The sequence below is a fragment of the Phaseolus vulgaris genome, chromosome 1 (genome assembly GCF_000499845.2).
Source record: "Phaseolus vulgaris cultivar G19833 chromosome 1, P. vulgaris v2.0, whole genome shotgun sequence".
NCBI lineage: Eukaryota > Viridiplantae > Streptophyta > Magnoliopsida > Fabales > Fabaceae > Phaseolus > Phaseolus vulgaris.
In genome coordinates this window covers 881713-900752 of record NC_023759.2, presented here as the reverse complement: position 1 = coordinate 900752, position 19040 = coordinate 881713, and the positions used below count along the sequence as shown (strand labels likewise).

The following is a 19040-nucleotide window of genomic DNA, read 5'->3' as shown; positions in this document are numbered from 1 at the left end:
TAATGTTTTCTGTGTTCTATATAGCTTTTGGTACGATTTTCACAAATAACATAGTTCCCTTTTGTTTGACCGGAAACAAGTTATTGTTTTTTATTTATGATTCATTTTAAAATATTTTATAAAATAAATTTGTTTTTTCATATTAAAATTGTGAGTGATTTTATAATTTTATGTGAAAATTTTATATAATACAATCATTAGATATTCATTACAAGTTTTTAATTAAAATATATTAAAAGAAAAACTCAAAAACATCTCAATATTAAATCCTCAGATAGTATATTTTGTTAAGAAGTGGACTTTAAGTCTAACTCAACCCCATAAAACCAGCTCATGAAGTTGAGGTTTGCACTCACTTATATACAATGAAAGACTCTAATCTCATGAAAGACTCTAATCTCTAGTCGATGTGGGATCTCCGATGACATTTTTTCCCCTTCTTAATATAATAAGCATAGCTCCACCTGAAAAGAATGAAGAAGATGTGTAGTAGAGTCTTAATAAACCATTCAAAGCTTTTGGTCTTTCAATAAATGCATTTTCTAATGAGTTTGAGAGGAAAAAAAAAGACTTTGTTGCATTTTAAGCACACATGCAACAAAAGTCAACAGCGACTTTAGAAACAACACACATAAATGTTCAATTAATAAAATATCGCTATAAATAAAACAGTTTTTGACATAATATATAAAAAAATTAAAAAATATATCAATTTTATGAAAATTATGATAGCTAGGATAAGGTTAAATAAGCACGATCGATAAAATTGCTTCTACTATGGACAGAAGAAGCTGAATAAAAAAAAATAGAGATACAATTACTTTGAAATTAGAGTTTATAGTTAGTTAATGGGAGAGTTTCAACAACATTGACTTATGATAAACTGAACTCATTCTAAACTTATGTAGCAATAGACATAGAGACACGATGGATACGAACACAGAAATATGTATGATATTTAAAATTTAGATAACACAACATGAATTTATATATTATATAATTATAAACTATATAAATGGATAATAAAAATTTATATGCATAAGTATATTTTAGATTTTTTTTAGTAGAAAGATGTTTCTCATGATTTCTTATGTATTTTTTTAATCATAATAAAATTTTATACAATAAATTTATGTTTTTAAAAAATTAATATACTTTTTATTTTTAAAAATATATTAAAACCGTGCTATAATTGTTAAAAATTCAACAAATATTTATTTAAATTAAACACTTCACTGAAATGTCGAATGTCGATATCCAATCCGTATGACTACAAAGAATATCAATATCCAATAATACGTAGATCGGACTCAAGATAACATTACGGTGTTTTGGTGTTATGAGTCTTGATAATTCTAAACGCATCGAACGGTCATAGTCTTATGAGTCTTGATAATTCTAAACGCATCGAACGGTCATAGTCTTAGTCAGAGCATGGCAAAAATTGACCAGCGTTGTAACCACGGAAAGATCTTGGTCAATGGTTTCTCCTCGGTCGCAATTTCTGTAATATTCTCTTAATTGGGTGCATGTGAGCTTATAGTGCGCTCCACGTGGTGGAAACTAAAGCGTCCATTTCTCATCCATGGTTTCTTATGAGTTATTATAATATTCAACGCGCACTTTTTTGTTTTTTGGTATAAAAAAAATAAATAATTATTAAAGAGCGAGAAACGCAGAGAAGAGAGGTGTGGAAAGAGCAAAAGGAAAAGATAGAAACAGACGTTTGCAGAAGAAAAATAAAAAGAGAAAGATGCAGTGAGTCACAGTCACACAATACAGAGAAACAAACACAGCGCCACCGTTCCGTTTTCAACAACCTCTACCCTAACGCCGTCGTACCGGCTTCTGCTCCGCCGCCGCCGTGCTTTAACTCTCAAACGGACGCCACCAAGTCCATTTCCGTCTATGACCACACCTCAACTATTTTCCCTCTTTTATCTCAGTTTATAGTTTCCGCGTAAGATTCGCGCATGCTTCTTCTTCTTCTTCTTCTTCTTCTTCAATTTCTCCTTTTCGTTAATCATGTTAATAGTTAGTCGTATGCATCAACGCTACTAGTATTTAGAATGTTTCGAAACCCTAGAAATTCTTGAGGCTCGAGGAAATAAATTAGCTGAGAGAGGATTGAATTTTTTGTTCTTAATTGTTTTGACGAGTTCATGGATTTTTGAAGAAAACGAACCGGATTAGGTTGTTATTTCTAGGTATTGGCTCTGGATTTGTGTTTTGAAGTGTGCATAATGACGCTGTTTGTGTGTGCGTATCGTAATTATTGCTTTCTGTTGTTTATATGGAAATCTTTTACTTGAACTGGTTTTATTTAACTTAGAGGATGGTTGAGTGGTTTTTGATACTTGTAGAATGGATTTAATTGTTCTTCCTCTTTTTTATGTTTATGTTAGGAAACCTTGTATTTACGGTTGAAGCTGTTGGTCGTTTTGAATTTTTTTTTTACATATGTATTTAGTTTCTAATCGTTGGATGCAATTAATAGAAACAGTTTTCTACGATTGAGTTTTCCGTTGGAATTTTCTCTGAATTAGATTTCGTTAGATTAGAGCGTTAGAAATCCGAAGTCTAGGGCTTGGTTCCTTGTCTGGAGCTTTTTGGTCTCTGGAAGGTTTTTTTAGTTACCTTGTAATCTAAGAGTTTAATCGTCTTTCCTTTTTGTTTATTTTTCAGGAGGAAGTAGGGTTACCATTTCTTGCTGGAAATTGAGGTGGTGGCTTTTGAGTTTTCAATTGTGATTTCCAGGTACACAATTGGATTTCTTTTTTGTTAAAAAAGTATAAGCAAATCTTGAATTTGTCTTTACACTACAGAGTAATTAGTGTTTGTGGCTATAGTTTAGATTGGCTTCTACGTTTTTCTGCAGTTATCATGGGATCAGCTTGTTGTGTTGCTGCTGCAAAGGATCCTAATCTTCCTAACAGAACTGGAGGTGAAACCGTGCGTAGAGATGTTGTTTGTTCACCATCGTGGAGCTTTCAATGGGATAGTAGGGAGCGTGTTGCTGGTGAAATTGAGAATCCTTCTTATCACACATCTCATGTGGACAGTAGAAATGTCAGCATGGAGTTAAAAGGTTCATTAAGTTCCGAAAGAGGTAATTTGTCAGATGGGGGAAGCATCATGGAGAATTCTGTGACTCCTATTTCTCTGAAGTCCCCTGTTGATGAGGCACTGGTTGCAAATCTGATGACCCCCTCTTCTGGTAAATGCAAACCCTGAACTCTATTATTCTTTTGTCCTTTACCATAAGCACAATGTTTGACGGGTCAGTCTTAGTTAAAACACTTAGGCCTCTTCCATCCCCATCGTTTTTGGGGGTATTCTTACTTTTAGTACATAATATAGGATGAAACAGTATACAATTTCCTTTTGTAAATTGTTGTATGGTGGTGGAGCAATTATCCCATGAGAAATGTTTCTGTTACCGTTAGGCAACCTTGACATTGAAGCCCTTTCAGTATGCTTACCCAAAAATGAAAATCCTGCACAGTACAGTCGTAGGCTTTGAGAATGATTACAAACAGGCTTCACAATGCAACACAAATATTAGTAAATACATAATCAATAGCTTCTGAGAAAATAGGTGGGATTTTATATATCTTTTGAAAAAGAAAAACCCTTGCTGTTGCCTTTTTATATTCAAGGGATCTTTATCTCACACGTGAGTCTTCTTTATATTGTGTATGGCTGTGTTCACCACCTTATCTTTTTGCTATTTTCCTATCCAGTGTATAGTTTTCAAACTTGGTTTGTTGTGTTGAATGGTCCCAGATAATGTTATTGACATTCTGTTCTTGATGCTGTCTTTTATGCACTTTGGTTCATTGGGTTGATGTTTCTTTGTTTGGCATTGATTTCTCTTTGTTCTCCCTCCATGTGCTTGTTGCAGATCTGTCCATGTCAAGCAATTTTTCTACAGTGGTTAGTTTTGAGCAACCAAATTGGAACCATGAGTTTTGTGGTGCATAATCTGATTTTTAGGCTTTCTGCTGTAGTACTGCTGGGCTCACTCTTAATCTGTGTTTCTCTTTAGGTGAAGAACCCAGCGGAATCTTCAATACCAAATCTTTCTTTTTCAATACCTTCAGTCTTCTCAACAGCCACAGCAGATCCTTTGCTTAATCACAATTATCACCATCTTCACAACTCTACCCCAACAAGATGGGCACATCGTTCTCCAGCACACCCTCTGTTGAGACAGATTTCTGATAGTCGAATCATGGGTCTGAAATCGCCAGACAACTCAATTTCTGAAGGTAGGCCATCCTTTGTACTCTCTACTTGCAGCAATGAAATGGCTGCTGGATCCCTATGTGGATCATCTGATGGCTGGTCAATGCGAACCTTCTCTGAGATGGTGGCATCATCCCAAAGGGAACGGTGGTCTTTTGATAGTGAGTGTTTTGGCTCTGGTCGTCACAAGATAAGTGGATCCAGTAGCAGGTTCTCATATTCTCCCTCCATGGAACTACAATCTTGTGGGGCTTGCTCAAAGCTTTTGACTGAGAGATCAACATGGAGCAACCAGAAGTTTATTGCCAACAATGATCTCTCGGTTGTTGCTGTGCTGGTCTGTGGTCATGCATATCATGCAGAGTGTTTAGAGGCTATGACACCAGAGGCAGATAGGTATGATCCAGCTTGTCCAATTTGTATGGTTGGAGAGAAGCACTTTTCAAAGTTGTCTAGAAAAGTTCTTCGGGCTGAATCAGAGATAAAGGCCAAGAACCACAAGATATCCAGAAACCGTGTAGTTGATAGCTACCTTGATGGTGGTTTTGATGTTTTTGATCGCCAAAAAGATATTAATTTGGGAGGAAAAGTTTCAAAAATGGAGCCTAGCTCCAGTGGTAGGAGCACATTTGGAAAGCCATTCTTGAGGCGGCACTTTTCACTTGGATCCAAGTGGAGCCGATCCCTGTCCGATAATGATTCTGCAAGGAAGAAAGGATTTTGGGCAAGATATCGTAAAGATTGAGTTCCATTTGCTGTAAGAGTCCATCATTCTCTAATTCTAGTAGTGATAACACCCACCATCAATTTAGAATTTTGAATATTTTCTATGTAGTCTAACATTACTCATAGTTTTAAACGCTTTAAATTAATTAATTTTGACTTTTGACCAGAAATTCCAGTGAGGTTGATGTGGTTCATATGAATTTTATGAATATAACGTCCCTTGGCAACTGAGGCTGAGCCAAAGCAATGACGAGCACAGGGAGGCAGAGGAAAGAATAGATATATTTTATTTCCCAAGATTTCTGCTTCATTATTTTCTATGGTAACAGTAACAGAGGCAGCTGCTTCATTCTACCTGCTGCACATTTCTGCAACTCCAGAAAATATGGTTTAAAACGCAGGAAACTTAAATGTGTTTTAACCATTGTATTTATATTTCTAATGAATGAATATAAGATAACTTGGCAAATTCAGTGAGTCATATAGAAGGAGTTATGTTATGTGGAGAAGGTGAATCTGAAGAGTGGTGTATGAGACAGGATCACTGAATGTTGTAGTTGATTGAAGAGAGAATTAGATGAAACCAAAAAACATACTAATCCTTGCATTGCACTCTCAATCCTGCATGCAAATTACGGATTTCCCTAAACCTCTACTTTTATACTTAAAAACAGTTCCCTGTTTAAATTCAAAAAATATACTATTTTAATTTACCCAATTTATGTACTTATATATAAGTGGTAGTGTTTGTGGATGGTGGTGGCAACAAATCTATGTAAAAATAATAAATAATAAAAACGAATTTCCCTAAAGTTGTTAATAAAACTAAACTTAAAAAAGTGAGTCGCGCATAAATTTATGATTTTTATAAGATAATTTATTTCTAAAGTCATATATATATAAACAACTATTTCTTTAATTTCAGAGTTAAATATTTTTAAATCATTATAGTCAAATCTTGATTAATTCATTTTAAAACTTTAAAAATATGTATTTAATCTCTTAATCGGCTTTGTAAACAGTGAACAAATTATTATTAAATACTAGATTCAAATATTAGAAGACTAATATCACATATTATGTAAATTCATTCTTGTTGATAATAAAAATTGTCACTAAATATTAAATCAAGGTAAAAGAAAAAATAGTAAAATCACATTTAAAAAAAAATGAGAACTAAATTCATCAATTCACAAATATAAAGACAAAAGACAAATTTGAAAAAAATTTGTATAAAGATCAAAATCATACCATTTTATTACTTTTAAAAAAAACATAATTCATGTTTTAAAACACAACACATTCATTATAGTAAAAATTTAAAATTTATTCAATTTTTTAATGTAATATTAAAATTTATAAAATGTAGAAAAGTGAGAAGGTGCTAATATAACATAAAGGTCTTTATGCTTTTACAATAAAAGATGCATTTTTTCCACAGTGGCATCACTTGTCTATGTGGTTTTGATTTAAACTCACATCCTCATAGTCAGTGTTCGAATGCTGCTATTGGATAGATAGATATATAGAGAACATGGCAGAACATTTGATAATAATAAATGAGGTATTAAAAAATACCTCTCTTTTACTGTTTATCTACAAAACAAAAAAAACCTACATAAATAGGTCTTACAAATATAAACTTTTAAATACAATAGATAATTAAAATATATTTTATATGTAGCAATTGAAAACGTTTCATCATCATGCTTTTTTTCAACAAAGTTACTTTTGTGATTATTTATCTTGGTTTATTGAATTGCATTTTGCACTAGAGAAAACCCTAATTGAACCAGAAAAGATTGCTATAACTAAATAAATTAAACTCTCTATCCAAACACTTTGTATCAAAACTAGAATTTGAGATTACTAGTTAAGTGGCACAATCATAGCAATTGTTTTGATGACATATTTAACCTAGCTTTTGAAGTGTTAATTTTAGGGTTCTTAGTTGAAGCAGTGAAATAGCATTTGTGCCCAGAGAAACAAACATGAAGTGAGTTGAATAATGACTGAGACACTGAATTTGGTCAATGACAGTGGAATGGATTCTGAATTTGGTGAATTATACTCTTCAATCCTGATTTGTAATCAGGGAAAAGTAGTTGCACCCTTAGTTCCCTCTTCATTCTGCCATTACACACTCTCTTGTCACCCTTTGGATTTACATTTGACCACTCTTTCTGCCTCTGCTCCATACTCTGTAACTTCAGCCCTGGCCACTTTTCCTCCACCAGTTTCATTGCATACTCAAACACTTCTTCCCTCGGAGCAGGGTCATCATCAACAATATTGTAAATTTCACTGAAAATATGAGCATATTCACCCAATGAGCACAACCAATAAAAAAAGAGAATAAACAATCACTATAGTTGCTGCAAATGGTAGGTGTTGTCACAATTAGAAAATGTTAAACAAGTATTTAGATGTCAAATAAGTCCTTAAATCTAACTATCTGTCATCATTTAAGTCTCTCTCTCTCTCTCTCTCTCTCTCTCTCTATATATATATATATATATATATATATATATATGTTAGTATCATCATTTAATAGCATGTTTTCTTGAAGTTTGGATTAATGTGGTTGTTAAACTTTCAATGATTTATCTAATTTTCTTCTATTCAGGAACTAATATGACAGTATCCAACAAATTCAGGAATCAAAGAGACTATTTACTCAACAGCATTAAGATAATTTCAGGACATACTTTATTAATGCATCCCAAGTTTTTGGCTCCTTGTGCTCATAGGCACTAACTGCTGTCTCTTTACGAATTGCCCATGCCCACTTTATTCTTGTTAAGGTCGATAGTATGAATCAACAAACAAAGAAGGTAGGAAAAAATAATTATGGCTTTCAATTGTAGTTAGGTTATGTTTCTCTTTCATCACAAACTTTTATATTGCAGAAAATTGCAAGTAAACGTGGCTGTCAAGTCAAGGTCACAATTGTGGTTGTATGAATCATCAAAACCTTGACATTGCAACCACAATTATGGATGCAGACAGATTATTAAAATCGTGACTAACATTCATAACCAATATTTAGGACTGTGTATTTACAATAGCGTAAGTACTTTAAATGGTAGTTAAAACCTTTGCATGCTCAACACGAAGAAATTCTAATAAATCTCAAGCTTAAGATGTGTTCGTTAGATAAACAGCCTCAGTCAATGCCTTCATCTTGTGTATGCATTTACAATAGTTGCTTTATTTGGGAGGATTTCTACATGTATTTTGAGAAGGTAAACATTTCATTTGTTTTGTATCTAAAGTTGCAACAGTAAATACAGATGATGAGCATTGAAATAAAACTAAAATTCAAGAATTGTGTTTCTCCAGCTACCTAGGCACTTCATGGTTGGTAACTGCCATAACCTTCCACTACTGCAGGACTAGAAAGTAGAGGTTTGACAATCCTACAACTTTGTTTTATTCTTGGAAATTTTTTCCTATTCAGTTTAGAAACATTTCACAAAGGTGTTGAATGTACCAGAAAGTTAATTGTAGAGGAAATTCACCTGGGGGGAGGTACATAAACAGTGGCCATCAGTGCCTGGCAGATGTCATCAACATGTATTCTGGATGTGTATTTTCGGTGTTTTCTCCTCTTCTGACCTTCTGACATCGGCTTCTGCTTGATTATTGTATCAATGGCACTAAAACAAAAGAAATTTTCAAAGCCAAAAGAGTATATATGCTAAATTGACAATTAAGTGATAGAGCATCTTGCCATGTAAACATAAACCCACGGATGAGGGTCTTATATTATCTCAAATGGGATATGATATGACATTTATTGAGTAGTATATCCTTAGAATGACAGATTTGAATTGATTACCATGGCATCTAACTCAGACAAGAAATTTCTAAGCTTTTACAGATCCTACAAAGAAACTGATGATAGAAAAATTAAAGTAAGAACAGGCAAGTACCTTCTACCAGGGCCATAGATACCTCCTAGTCGGAATAAAAGTGGTGAGATCCCAAGATCGTGAGACAAATGTGACCAGCCTTCTTCGGAACTTAACCTTAATTTAGCCAACTCACTTTCTGGGTTTGTTGGATAACTGTCAGAACATGATGCACACACTAAGAACCAACTAACAGAGAAGATTCAGAAATTTTGGAAGGCAAGTGATTTATTTAGTTACACTCTCTTACTCCTCATCCACCAATTCACCGGCACAGTCTCCATAGACACCTGCAAGATAGAAAGTCTCTCCATCACTCTGAAAGCAATACAGAAAAATATGTCTAAGCAGTAGCACAGTCTATGTACAGTATGAACATTTGATCCAATAGATAATGCAGCCCCAGACCGCGTACCATTTTTTTTGAAAAAAAGAAAAGGGAAAGTACGAAACAATAAATTTATCACTTAAGTGCATCACTAAACCTTAACATTAATTTTAATGTAGACTCACTAGTTGAAGACAAGTAACTCAGCCACTGAAGATCTGAATTTACTAACGAGCTTCTTAAAAGTTCTTCATGCTGGAGCAACTATAAATCAATACAAGATAATTAAAAAGGTGAAAAGTATAAAGATGTTACCCTCAGAGTACAAAAAGTACACAGAATGGTGACACACATATAACAGCTGTTAGTTACATTACAGTAAAATCATACCGGATCACCAATGCCAACAAGAGGGGGCACAGACACAAGAATGTGAGTGTAATTTTTCAGTAGCCTTAGGATATCCAGACTGCAAAACAAACACAACAGCAAAAGTCTTATCCATCAAGTGAGATATATCACATCCATATTTGACTCCCTAAAGATATTATTTACCATGAAATCCTCTTGGCAACTAAATATTTGAAGTTTTCATAGCATTTAATCCAGAAAGTCATATTCCACTGATACACAATTGTTAGGACTTGAGCATATAAGAAGAGTACAATAGGCCATCTTTGTAAGAACTATAACCAAACAAAACTATTTCATCATGTGGAAGAGCCTCATGACTTAAGCACCGATAGTTTATTCTACTCAATATGAAATTCCTAAAGCACAAATGTGCCCTTTATAGTTCCCAATTTGGACATCAAATCCAATTAACACCCACATAACTGTTAGTGATTGTTTCAAGATAAAATGAAAAATTGAAGGCAAAAATTACCGGTTGACTCACTCGGGGTGGTTTGCATCGAAAAGGTGGACATGAAACCCCATTTCCTGGAGCTGCTGCTTCTTCACATGGGTTGTGCAAGTCCCAGACACGACCCTACCAATAATCATTGATTCAATGAGACAAATTTTGAAGCAAAAAAAGTAAATATTGAAGGGAAGAGAATGTAATGTAACTAACCATCCCTGGTTGTGGAGTTTTCGTGCAAGTGATTGCCCCACGAATCCCATACCCAGAATGAACATCCTGCGGTTTTCAGACAACGTTGGGGATATCGAACCAAAACTTGTCCCATCATGATTATGAACATGGCAACGTTGGAGAGGAATCGATAAAGCTATTTCCATGACAAAATCTTCCAAATTACAGTGTTACAGGGAAGAAACATAAACAGAGATTGTAGCGTCAAATCTCTATATGATTATTAGATATATAATAATCATATAAATCAAAACTTTAGCTCACACAGTAACTGTGACAATGATATTAGAAATAAAATAAATATCATAATCATTATAAAATTTATATAATAATGATGATATAGTAATTTTCCACGAATATTATATTTTTAAATATTACTAAAATAATTTTGAATATAAATAAATCATATATAAATAAAAATGAAAATAATTAATCTATACTATATATAATTTTTCATTATAATTGTTTTTAGTGTATACAATTTTATTTCTTTTATTCTTATTAATATTATATATTGAATATTTCATTTATTTTCTATTTTTAAATATTTATTAAATAATTAATTATTTTTATAATTAATTGAAATTTTTTATTTTTAAAATTAATTTACTGTCCTTTCGTTTTTAAATTTTAAATGTATGTGAAGTAGTTTATCGAACATAAAACAATTTATTAAACACTTAAAAGAGTTTATTAAATGTGAAACAATTCTTATGTGAAACAATTTACTTTTTTTTTTCATATTTTTATCTCTTTTAAAATTATAATTTTTATTTCTTCTTATTATTTGATTGAGTTGTTATCTTTATTATCATTTAGTTTTTTTATTTTTTCTTTGAAAAAAATATGAATTTAAATAAATATATATTTAAATATTAAACATAAATATATATATTTCAATCATAATGATAATAATAATAATAAGTTTGAACATTTTTTTATCCACATTTTCATAACGTATGAATTTATAGTTCTGCTACATCATGCTTTTCAAAATATTTTTGACTGTTAGCAATAAAAAGTGGAAGCACAGTGCCATAACTTTTCACCAAACCCCAATTCTGCATGGTCAATTTCCTTTCTGTTGTCACTGCTCTTATTTTTTCAAATGTAAATGCAAGTAAAATTATTTGACTTTTAAGTTAATTTAAAAAGTTACTCAAAATCATTTAATATTATTAAAAATATTTAAAAATAATTATATTTCTAAAATGGCTTTAATTGGAACTTCATATCAAGAACAAAAAAAGACTCGTTACCTATACCTATGAGGTTCGGACACGCCTCTTAAATGATATGTGCGGTGTGGACACACGTATCAAATATCGACACTCGTACGATATTTGTATGATACGTATCGATGAAGTGTCTAATTAAAAAAATATTTGTTAAATTTTTGACAATTTTAACATGGTTCTAACACAATTTCAAAAAGGAAAAATACATTAATTTTCTAAAAACTTATATAAATTTTTATTATGACTACAAAAATAAGTAACAAGTCTTTTTGAACCAACTATGAGAAACATCTTTTTGTTACAATCTTTATTGTCAATTTATATAATTCATAATTATATAATATATAGATCTGTGTCCTCGTATCCTACATTTTAGATATTAAACGTATTTATGTGTTCATGTCCCATCAGAGTGTCTGTGTCAGTGTTTTTAAGATGAGATAATTAAAGGTTTTACTTAACAATTCTTGTAATATTTGTTAAAGAATAAAAAAAGCATGTTGAAAAGTATATGGGAATCATAAAAGATCTATTACTAATGCATTTTTAAAAAAAACCCTTGTAGTTCCATAAATTTTTCTGGCTAACAAAAATGAGCATAGCACCATATTTCATTTCATCTATCTGTCCTTGCATACATATAATAAATGTGGTAGTTGCACAATAATTTTCTGATAATTCCAAACTCCTATCTCCACTTATCATATGCCATTGCTTCACCGATATTTCTGGTGGCAGTTGTGTAAGGAATTCACCTTCATGTTTCTTTGGGTCCTCTCAAATTAATGTCACTCACAGAATCATAGTTGCAGAAGGTTTGAAATCTGAACCATATAATGCATATATGTGTGTGTATAGTACATTTGTTTATGTCAATTTTAGTAATAACGATGCACATTTGCTGAAACTTGAATTGCATATACATATTTTGCAGTGTAGAGAAAATGGAAAAGTATGTTACAAAGACAATTGTTGTTGGAGTTGTTTCATGGACATCAGCATTTGTTATAGTGAGAAGAATATTCCCCAAACGCTCTTTTGATTTCTGCAACCGTGTTGTGTCCACTCTCCATGCAACTTTGGCAGTGACTCTGGCTTCGCTCTCCATTGAAGATTGGAGGTGTCCAATTTGTAGTGTGGGATCAAAATCTTCACCCCAGCAGGTACTGAATTAACTGCATGTTCTTTAGGTAGAACAGAAGAGAAAAAAAAAAGTCAAAAAATATGAGAAGGAATATTTCATCTATTTTAATGGATTTGGCTGTTTTTAATTGTTTAGAATTGGCACTGATATGGAAAGTTTGAACTGTGATCTGAACAGATGCAAGTTCTAGCAGTGAGCCTTTCTTATCTCATTTATGATCTAGCTTGTTGCCACTTTGGTGAAAGAGTGAGTCTAGACAACACTGTCCACCATTTGGTAAGCATTGTTGGAATTGTAGCAGGTCTTTCCTATCAAAAGGTAATCATAAGCTCAAAGTTTGGAATAATATTGTTTTCACAATATCAGTCTATTTTTTTTCCGTATTGTATCAATGTCCATATTAATGTCTGTGCTATATAGGATTAAACATACTTATGGTTTCTGAAAATTAAACAGTTTTTGTTTTGAGTTTTTGCCAATTCCTACATCAAAAGTTGTATACCACTCTCAGATTGTCAAAGCATCATTTTTCTTCTCAGAAATGCATTTTCTAGTAATCATTCATATATAAAAGTGTGTTTTGCTCCTTGTCTTCTGCACAAATTTATCTATTTTAATCTATTACTATTTGTTAAAAATAAGTATTAACATTTGGTCATCTTGATTGGTAGTAAAATTTTCGAGTAGTCGTTTTTGTGAATGTTCTCCATTTGCCTCAATTTCAGAAACCTTTTTGTTGTAACTATTGCTTTCTGTTGTGAGGATTTGATGATTTTTTGGCATATCTGCATACAGTGTGGGTCAGAAATGGTAGCAACAATGTGGATAACAGAGATATCAAGCCCATTCTTACATTTGAGGGAGCTTCTGAAAGAGCTTGGTTACAGAGATAATCCCCTTAATTTGGCTGCTGATGTAAGTAAAAACTATAGTCTATAGTCATACCAAATATTTTATGTCTGCCTTTAATTTTAGCAATGCCTTGTTAAGTAAGCAAAGTGTAAGCATTTATCTTAACCTCAGTTCGTATAACAAAGTAATTTCAAAATTGGATCTTATGGTTTTATTTTTCCTAGAAAACATTGAATTTGTTGAATGTAAATGACTTAACCTACTATTTATTTTATTATTTATTATGTTATTATTTTCATCTATAAATAAAGATCCTTATGTGTGTATTTTATACTAAGGATATCAATCTTATATTTAGTTTCTTCATTCTTAATAAGATGGTATCAGAGTCGTTTCGAGTTTATCCTAACGATTGTTATTAGACTTATTAAACTACTCGTTATCAGGTCGTTTTCTATCACCATAATATATAATCTCACGCACGAGTTGGTAGCTTCATGTGTTAGATACCGTGTTACATATCGACTAGATATTAAGATATTTCACGGTATATATATTTGTATGCTATATAAAGTAAATATATGAGATTTCAATTGGAGGCTAAACACTAAATCGAACCAGATTAAAGTGAAATGTTTTGAAATGTGTGAATTAAACATTGACATAAGATGTGTTGAAGCTGAGTTTGACGTAATGGCACAGATTCTATTTGCTGGCATATTTGCTTTTGCTAGGATGTTGGTCGGACCGTGTATCACTTACATAACTTTATCAGCTGACTATCCACTTCTCATAAAGGTATGACATTTTTTTTCTTTTGAAAACCAATTTGAAGGTAACTATGCTCACCTTTGCTTAATTCCTTCCATCGTTGCAGGCCATGGCATTGGGTTTGCAGCTGGTAAGTGCATTCTGGTTCTTCAAAATTGTTAGAATGATAAAACGCAAATTAAGCAAGAGAGCATAAGATGAAGGAGTCAACCACAGCAGGTCCACAGCAATTAAAATTGTGAAGTGATGAGCGACAAAAAAGTACAGTAGTATGATTCAATCTATTAAATTTGGTACCACTCTGAGGTGGTTGTGAAACGCAGTACCACACGCCACAGTATATGTAACTTTCAAGCCCCTTAATAGCTAAATTTCATTGGTTTGTGTGCCTGGTCAACATCAATTTAATACATTCATTTTATGCTGGTGAAGCTTGGTGATTAATGTAAAATGTACATATTTTTCCTTTTACCTGGCTATAATGACCTTATAAAAAATATATTATAAGCAAAGTACGTCCAGAATTCCATTCAATTCCAACGAACACCAGCACTTATCAATCATACCAAAAAATCACCCTAACCGTTGCAAATTGAGATTTGTCAATGTGGGTTTCAAGATTTTTTAAAGTTATTTAGACTAACACGGATCTATATATTATATAATTATAAATTATGTAAACTGATAAATAAATATTTATTTGCATTAAATATATTTCAGTTTTTTTAATAAAAATATATTTTTTATGACTAGTTTAAAAAGATTTGTTCTTTATTTTTATAATCATAATAAAAATTTATACAATAAATTTGAATTTTTAGAAAATTATTGTATTTATCCTTTTAAGTGTTAGACCCGTGTTAGAATTGTCATAAATATAACATATTTTTTGAATTGAACACTTTACTCAGTCGTATTCTACGAGTGTTAGTGTCCGATACATATATCCGACAGGATACTCCATTAGAGTTTCGGAGCTTCATAGTGCCTAACACACCACTTCCTACATCCATTAAAATTTCAACTCAGGTGCAAAAAATATTTATATGTAAAAATGAAACCATATAATAGAAAGAAAAGATGTAAGAAGTTTTTTCTTTCCACCAGTGTTTACACGGAAGGTAGAGTACACAGCGTAACACTCAGTTCACCAAGGCCCCAAATTAGTATAATAACTATAACAGCAGCTTAGATAGGTGGATTGAGGAGAAACTAAATTCCAAACTTAAGATTAGATTGTTGCAATGAAGCACCAAATCAGATTTATTGATCAAGATTGGAAATTTCACTCAATCTTCAACCATAAATGGGGAGACGAACAAATTCAAAGATCGGTGATATAAATAATGTATAGCAGAATCTAAAAAAAAAATTCAATGAAAACCTAATTGCACAAAGAATTTGTGACTCAAAAAATGTACTGCCTAGATATCCATGACTAAGAATTTTATAACAGCACTAGTCTTTGCCAAAATCAGCACTGTAGGGAGCACTGGATTCAAGTTTCTTTGCATCGTTCAGTTTTCTAACAGCCTGCGCGCCAAAGAAAGAAGTCATGTTATGGTCCAGTGAGTGATGAGGGTGATTCCCTTGAACATGATAACTAGATAAAAAAATAGTTTCCCTCAAAGAAAGAACTCACCTTCATAAAATCTTCATGGATCACATAATCACGTTCTGCACGAATTGCTGCCATTCCAGCTTCTGTGCACACATTGCGAAGATCGGCTCCATTGAAGCCCTGAGAAATTTGCAATAAAAAAAACATCAAACGTGCTCTAATTATCAATAAAAATAGTCCAAACTGAACTCACCTCAGCAAGCTTCACAACGGCTTCATAATCTATGTCACCATGCTTAGCTATCCCAGCAGCATGAATCTTAAGAATTTCCATCCTAGATTGTTCATTTGGTAATGGAATCTCTATTTTTCTATCCAATCTTCCAGGACGCAGAAGAGCAGGATCCAGTACGTCAGGACGGTTTGTTGCCATTATCATTTTAACCTACAACATCCATTGAGACAGCAATCATTTTTAGTGAGAAAAAAAATCACAATATAAAGAAGCCACATTAATTACAAGGTCGCTATACTTTACATTTTATGTAAATTGTATCTGACATAAATGAAAGAAGCATGTTCTAAATATGACTAAATGGCAATAAGAAGCAAAACATACCTTCCCAAGTTGATCAAACCCATCGAGTTGATTAAGCAATTCCATTAGTGTTCTCTGAATCTCACGATCAGCACTTGTTCCCTCGCTGAAACGACGACCACCAATGGCATCGATCTCATCCATAAAAATGATGCAAGGCTTAACAAACAAAATGGAGATTCAGAACTACATTCCATTTTATTATACAAACAAATAGGAAGAAACTTCATTCAAGAATCTACCTGATGATCTCGTGCATAACTAAACATTTCTCTAATTAACCTGGCACTTTCTCCGATGTACTTATCAATTATTGCACTTGAAACAACCTACATCAGTATGGAGGATAAGGTACATTACATTTAAGATTAAAGGAAGCCTAAAAACACAAAGAAATTCAGAAAAGAAACAATTCTGACCTTCAAGAAGTTAGCATCTATGTTACTGGCAATTGCCCTAGCTAACAATGTTTTACCAGTACCAGGCGGCCCATAAAGGAGAACACCCTGGGAGACAATAATTGAGAAGATACTAATCAGATTCAAAATTAAATATCATGGCTCATCAAAGTACACTACTGCTAGAGAACTTTTAGATAGAAACTTAGGTGACAGTGCTGCCAAGACATGTAATAGAGGTCACAGACCTAGTAGTAAAGTGAAAAGTAATCACCTTAGGAGGTTTAATTCCGACTCTAATGAAGATCTCAGGGTTGATCAGAGGTAGCTCAATTGATTCCCTCAATTCTCTTATCTGATCAGATAAACCACCAACAGCGGAGTAACTGATATTACCAGGATCCTCATGCACCATATTGTAAACTACCGGATCAACCTGTCAATTCACAATAGATCATTCATATTGACCATCGGGCACAAAAAACTAGCAGATGATTTTCAGAAGGAAACCAAACCAGATAGCCCAAAGGGCACAAACTTCACATTCACCATATCAAATAAAAGGAGTAAACCACAAAACCTTACCTCACGTGGAAGTGCTCGCATTATGGTTAGTGTTGTCATATCAAGAACCACTCTCGTACCAGCAGTCAGTTTTGTCTTATCTACTTTACTGCGGCAACCAACCACATACCTAGGTCCACTGCTTGCCTTAACAATCACTGAGAGACATCAACAACGAAAATAATAATCAACATAGGCTTAAGTTCACATCAACCAAATAAATATATTATCATCCAGAATGACTAGGCAAGGGTTTTCACATTTAAAATGAAACATAAGTTTGTGTTCATAATCTCAATATACAATTAGAATATACTATGAAATTGAATGGCGAAATATCATAACAAAATACGAAAGGAAAAAAAAGATAGACTCAATACAGCGTTCATTGTCGAGAGGCCTGAGAACCTCGCCAATGATCTGTCCAACGCTCTGAAGAGACTTCAAATCATCTTCTGTTTTGTTGAACTCTTTCCTCGAAGCACGCAAATTCTCTCTGACTGCAAACAGCGTATTAAAGCCAAATACGTCAAAATTCATAACAACAAAACCCTAACCAATAGGAACATGGCAGCATCGCGAATAAACAGTGTAAATGAAAACCATAGCGAATTCTAAACGCCTCTGAGAATCGCTAAGGGAGTGAAAAAACGAACCCGATCTCACTCTGGATTCCAATTCCTTGTGCTGAAGAAGTTTCTTACGGTACTCGGCGACCGCATTACGACGTCGTGTGGCATCTTCAGTATCAGTCATGGTTAGTGTTTTTCGCTAAAAGCGAAATCTGAAATCGGAAAACGGGATTGAGAAAAACGATGAACTCTGTTGTGAATGAGAGAGTTTTTTGCCTTAAGCCCTATTCTCTGTTTTATAGGTTGCTATGGATTGCTATTCAAGTTATCTACATTTGCTCTAATTTATTTAAAGCAATTTTTTTATAAAATCTTTAGAATATTGGAAAAGTTTTTTATACTATTGACTTTTATTTGTAATTAATTTTTTTATTATTAGGTAATCTATATCTTTTTTATATTAGATATAATTAACAAAAATACATAAGTGTATTTTCACATTTTTATTAAATTAAATATATAATTTTATAATTGTTTTTTTTTTTTACAAATTTGTTTCTATTTTATCTTTATATTAATATTTCATTTTAGTTATTTTGTTATTTTATAATTATTTAAATTTAAAATTAAAAAAAATTATTAAATTTGAAATACACTATCTTTATTTAAAAAGAATACTATTACATTAAAAGAAGTTAGCACATGATAAATGATATATATTATAAATTATGTAATATGATATATTAGTTATTATAACTACTCACGTGGATAAATATTTACATATTTTCACACTTGATAGTTTTATCATTCATCTTTAAATATAACAGCATGGGATGTTATATCAATAATTTAATCTTTTATTTTATTTTATTTTATTTTAAAAAACTTCATGTCAATATCATAATAAAATTTGACATGTAATATACGTGTATTATTAAAAAAATAAAAGAAATATAAATAAATATGGAGGGACAATATAATCTTTTTTCATTTTAATTTTTAATATTATATAAATCATACAAAATTATTT

At 32.3% G+C, this 19040-nt stretch overlaps 4 protein-coding genes and 1 long non-coding RNA gene across 7 annotated transcripts; 3 read left to right on the top strand and 2 right to left on the bottom strand.

The window, feature by feature from the left end:
- Positions 1–1623: 1623 nt before the first annotated feature.
- Positions 1624–5577, top strand: LOC137816386 (uncharacterized). The gene is made up of 6 exons (XM_068619503.1): positions 1624–1960; positions 2686–2757; positions 2879–3217; positions 3905–3936; positions 4049–5005; positions 5142–5577. Exons 3-5 carry the CDS (start codon positions 2884–2886, stop codon positions 4991–4993), a joined length of 1311 nt encoding a protein of 436 aa, XP_068475604.1. The 5' UTR covers positions 1624–1960; positions 2686–2757; positions 2879–2883; the 3' UTR covers positions 4994–5005; positions 5142–5577.
- A 1238-nt stretch (positions 5578–6815) lies between these two features.
- LOC137816384 (uncharacterized) lies at positions 6816–10537 on the bottom strand. 2 transcript variants are annotated; one of them, XM_068619502.1, is made up of 8 exons: positions 10292–10537; positions 10115–10207; positions 9607–9685; positions 9402–9480; positions 9139–9178; positions 8910–9044; positions 8496–8633; positions 6816–7278 (listed from the first exon to the last, which is right to left on the bottom strand). In XM_068619502.1, exons 1-8 carry the CDS (start codon positions 10456–10458, stop codon positions 7005–7007), a joined length of 1005 nt encoding a protein of 334 aa, XP_068475603.1. In that variant the 5' UTR covers positions 10459–10537; the 3' UTR covers positions 6816–7004. The 2 variants fall into 2 exon arrangements, with proteins under 2 accessions (XP_068475603.1, XP_068475602.1); XM_068619501.1 differs by having other exon boundaries at positions 10115–10522.
- On the top strand, positions 8079–9305 carry LOC137816385 (uncharacterized). Its single transcript, XR_011081793.1, has 2 exons — positions 8079–8219; positions 8317–9305. It is a non-coding gene; the product is annotated as an uncharacterized lncRNA (long non-coding RNA).
- Positions 10538–12223: 1686 nt separating the features above from the next.
- On the top strand, positions 12224–14788 carry LOC137816383 (uncharacterized). 2 transcript variants are annotated; one of them, XM_068619498.1, is made up of 6 exons: positions 12224–12365; positions 12485–12713; positions 12872–13012; positions 13490–13609; positions 14249–14344; positions 14424–14788. In XM_068619498.1, the coding sequence occupies exons 2-6, from the start codon at positions 12495–12497 to the stop codon at positions 14511–14513; spliced, it is 666 nt and encodes a 221-aa protein (XP_068475599.1). In that variant the 5' UTR covers positions 12224–12365; positions 12485–12494; the 3' UTR covers positions 14514–14788. The 2 variants fall into 2 exon arrangements, with proteins under 2 accessions (XP_068475599.1, XP_068475601.1); XM_068619500.1 differs by having other exon boundaries at positions 12360–12396.
- Positions 14789–15553: 765 nt separating this feature from the next.
- On the bottom strand, positions 15554–18343 carry LOC137816382 (26S proteasome regulatory subunit 10B homolog A-like). The gene is made up of 10 exons (XM_068619497.1): positions 18095–18343; positions 17819–17938; positions 17460–17596; positions 17149–17310; positions 16896–16982; positions 16719–16805; positions 16498–16635; positions 16132–16323; positions 15960–16058; positions 15554–15850 (listed from the first exon to the last, which is right to left on the bottom strand). Exons 1-10 carry the CDS (start codon positions 18192–18194, stop codon positions 15776–15778), a joined length of 1197 nt encoding a protein of 398 aa, XP_068475598.1. The 5' UTR covers positions 18195–18343; the 3' UTR covers positions 15554–15775.
- Positions 18344–19040: the final 697 nt, after the last annotated feature.

Coding starts and splice junctions, on each gene's coding strand:
- LOC137816386 (XM_068619503.1), top strand. CDS start 2,884: ATGGGATCAGCTTGTTGTGTTGCTGCTGCAAAGGATCCTAATCTTCCT. Junction 3,218..3,904: donor TCTGATGACCCCCTCTTCTG/GTAAATGCAAAC, acceptor TGCTTGTTGCAG/ATCTGTCCATGTCAAGCAAT. Junction 3,937..4,048: donor CAAGCAATTTTTCTACAGTG/GTTAGTTTTGAG, acceptor GTTTCTCTTTAG/GTGAAGAACCCAGCGGAATC.
- LOC137816384 (XM_068619501.1), bottom strand. CDS start 10,458: ATGGAAATAGCTTTATCGATTCCTCTCCAACGTTGCCATGTTCATAAT. Junction 9,481..9,606: donor TTGTTGGCATTGGTGATCCG/GTATGATTTTAC, acceptor ATTGATTTATAG/TTGCTCCAGCATGAAGAACT. Junction 9,045..9,138: donor GGTGAATTGGTGGATGAGGA/GTAAGAGAGTGT, acceptor ATGTTCTGACAG/TTATCCAACAAACCCAGAAA.
- LOC137816383 (XM_068619498.1), top strand. CDS start 12,495: ATGGAAAAGTATGTTACAAAGACAATTGTTGTTGGAGTTGTTTCATGG. Junction 12,714..12,871: donor CAAAATCTTCACCCCAGCAG/GTACTGAATTAA, acceptor TGATCTGAACAG/ATGCAAGTTCTAGCAGTGAG. Junction 14,345..14,423: donor ACTATCCACTTCTCATAAAG/GTATGACATTTT, acceptor CCATCGTTGCAG/GCCATGGCATTGGGTTTGCA.
- LOC137816382 (XM_068619497.1), bottom strand. CDS start 18,194: ATGACTGATACTGAAGATGCCACACGACGTCGTAATGCGGTCGCCGAG. Junction 16,059..16,131: donor CCGTTGTGAAGCTTGCTGAG/GTGAGTTCAGTT, acceptor CAAATTTCTCAG/GGCTTCAATGGAGCCGATCT. Junction 15,851..15,959: donor TCCATGAAGATTTTATGAAG/GTGAGTTCTTTC, acceptor TTTGGCGCGCAG/GCTGTTAGAAAACTGAACGA.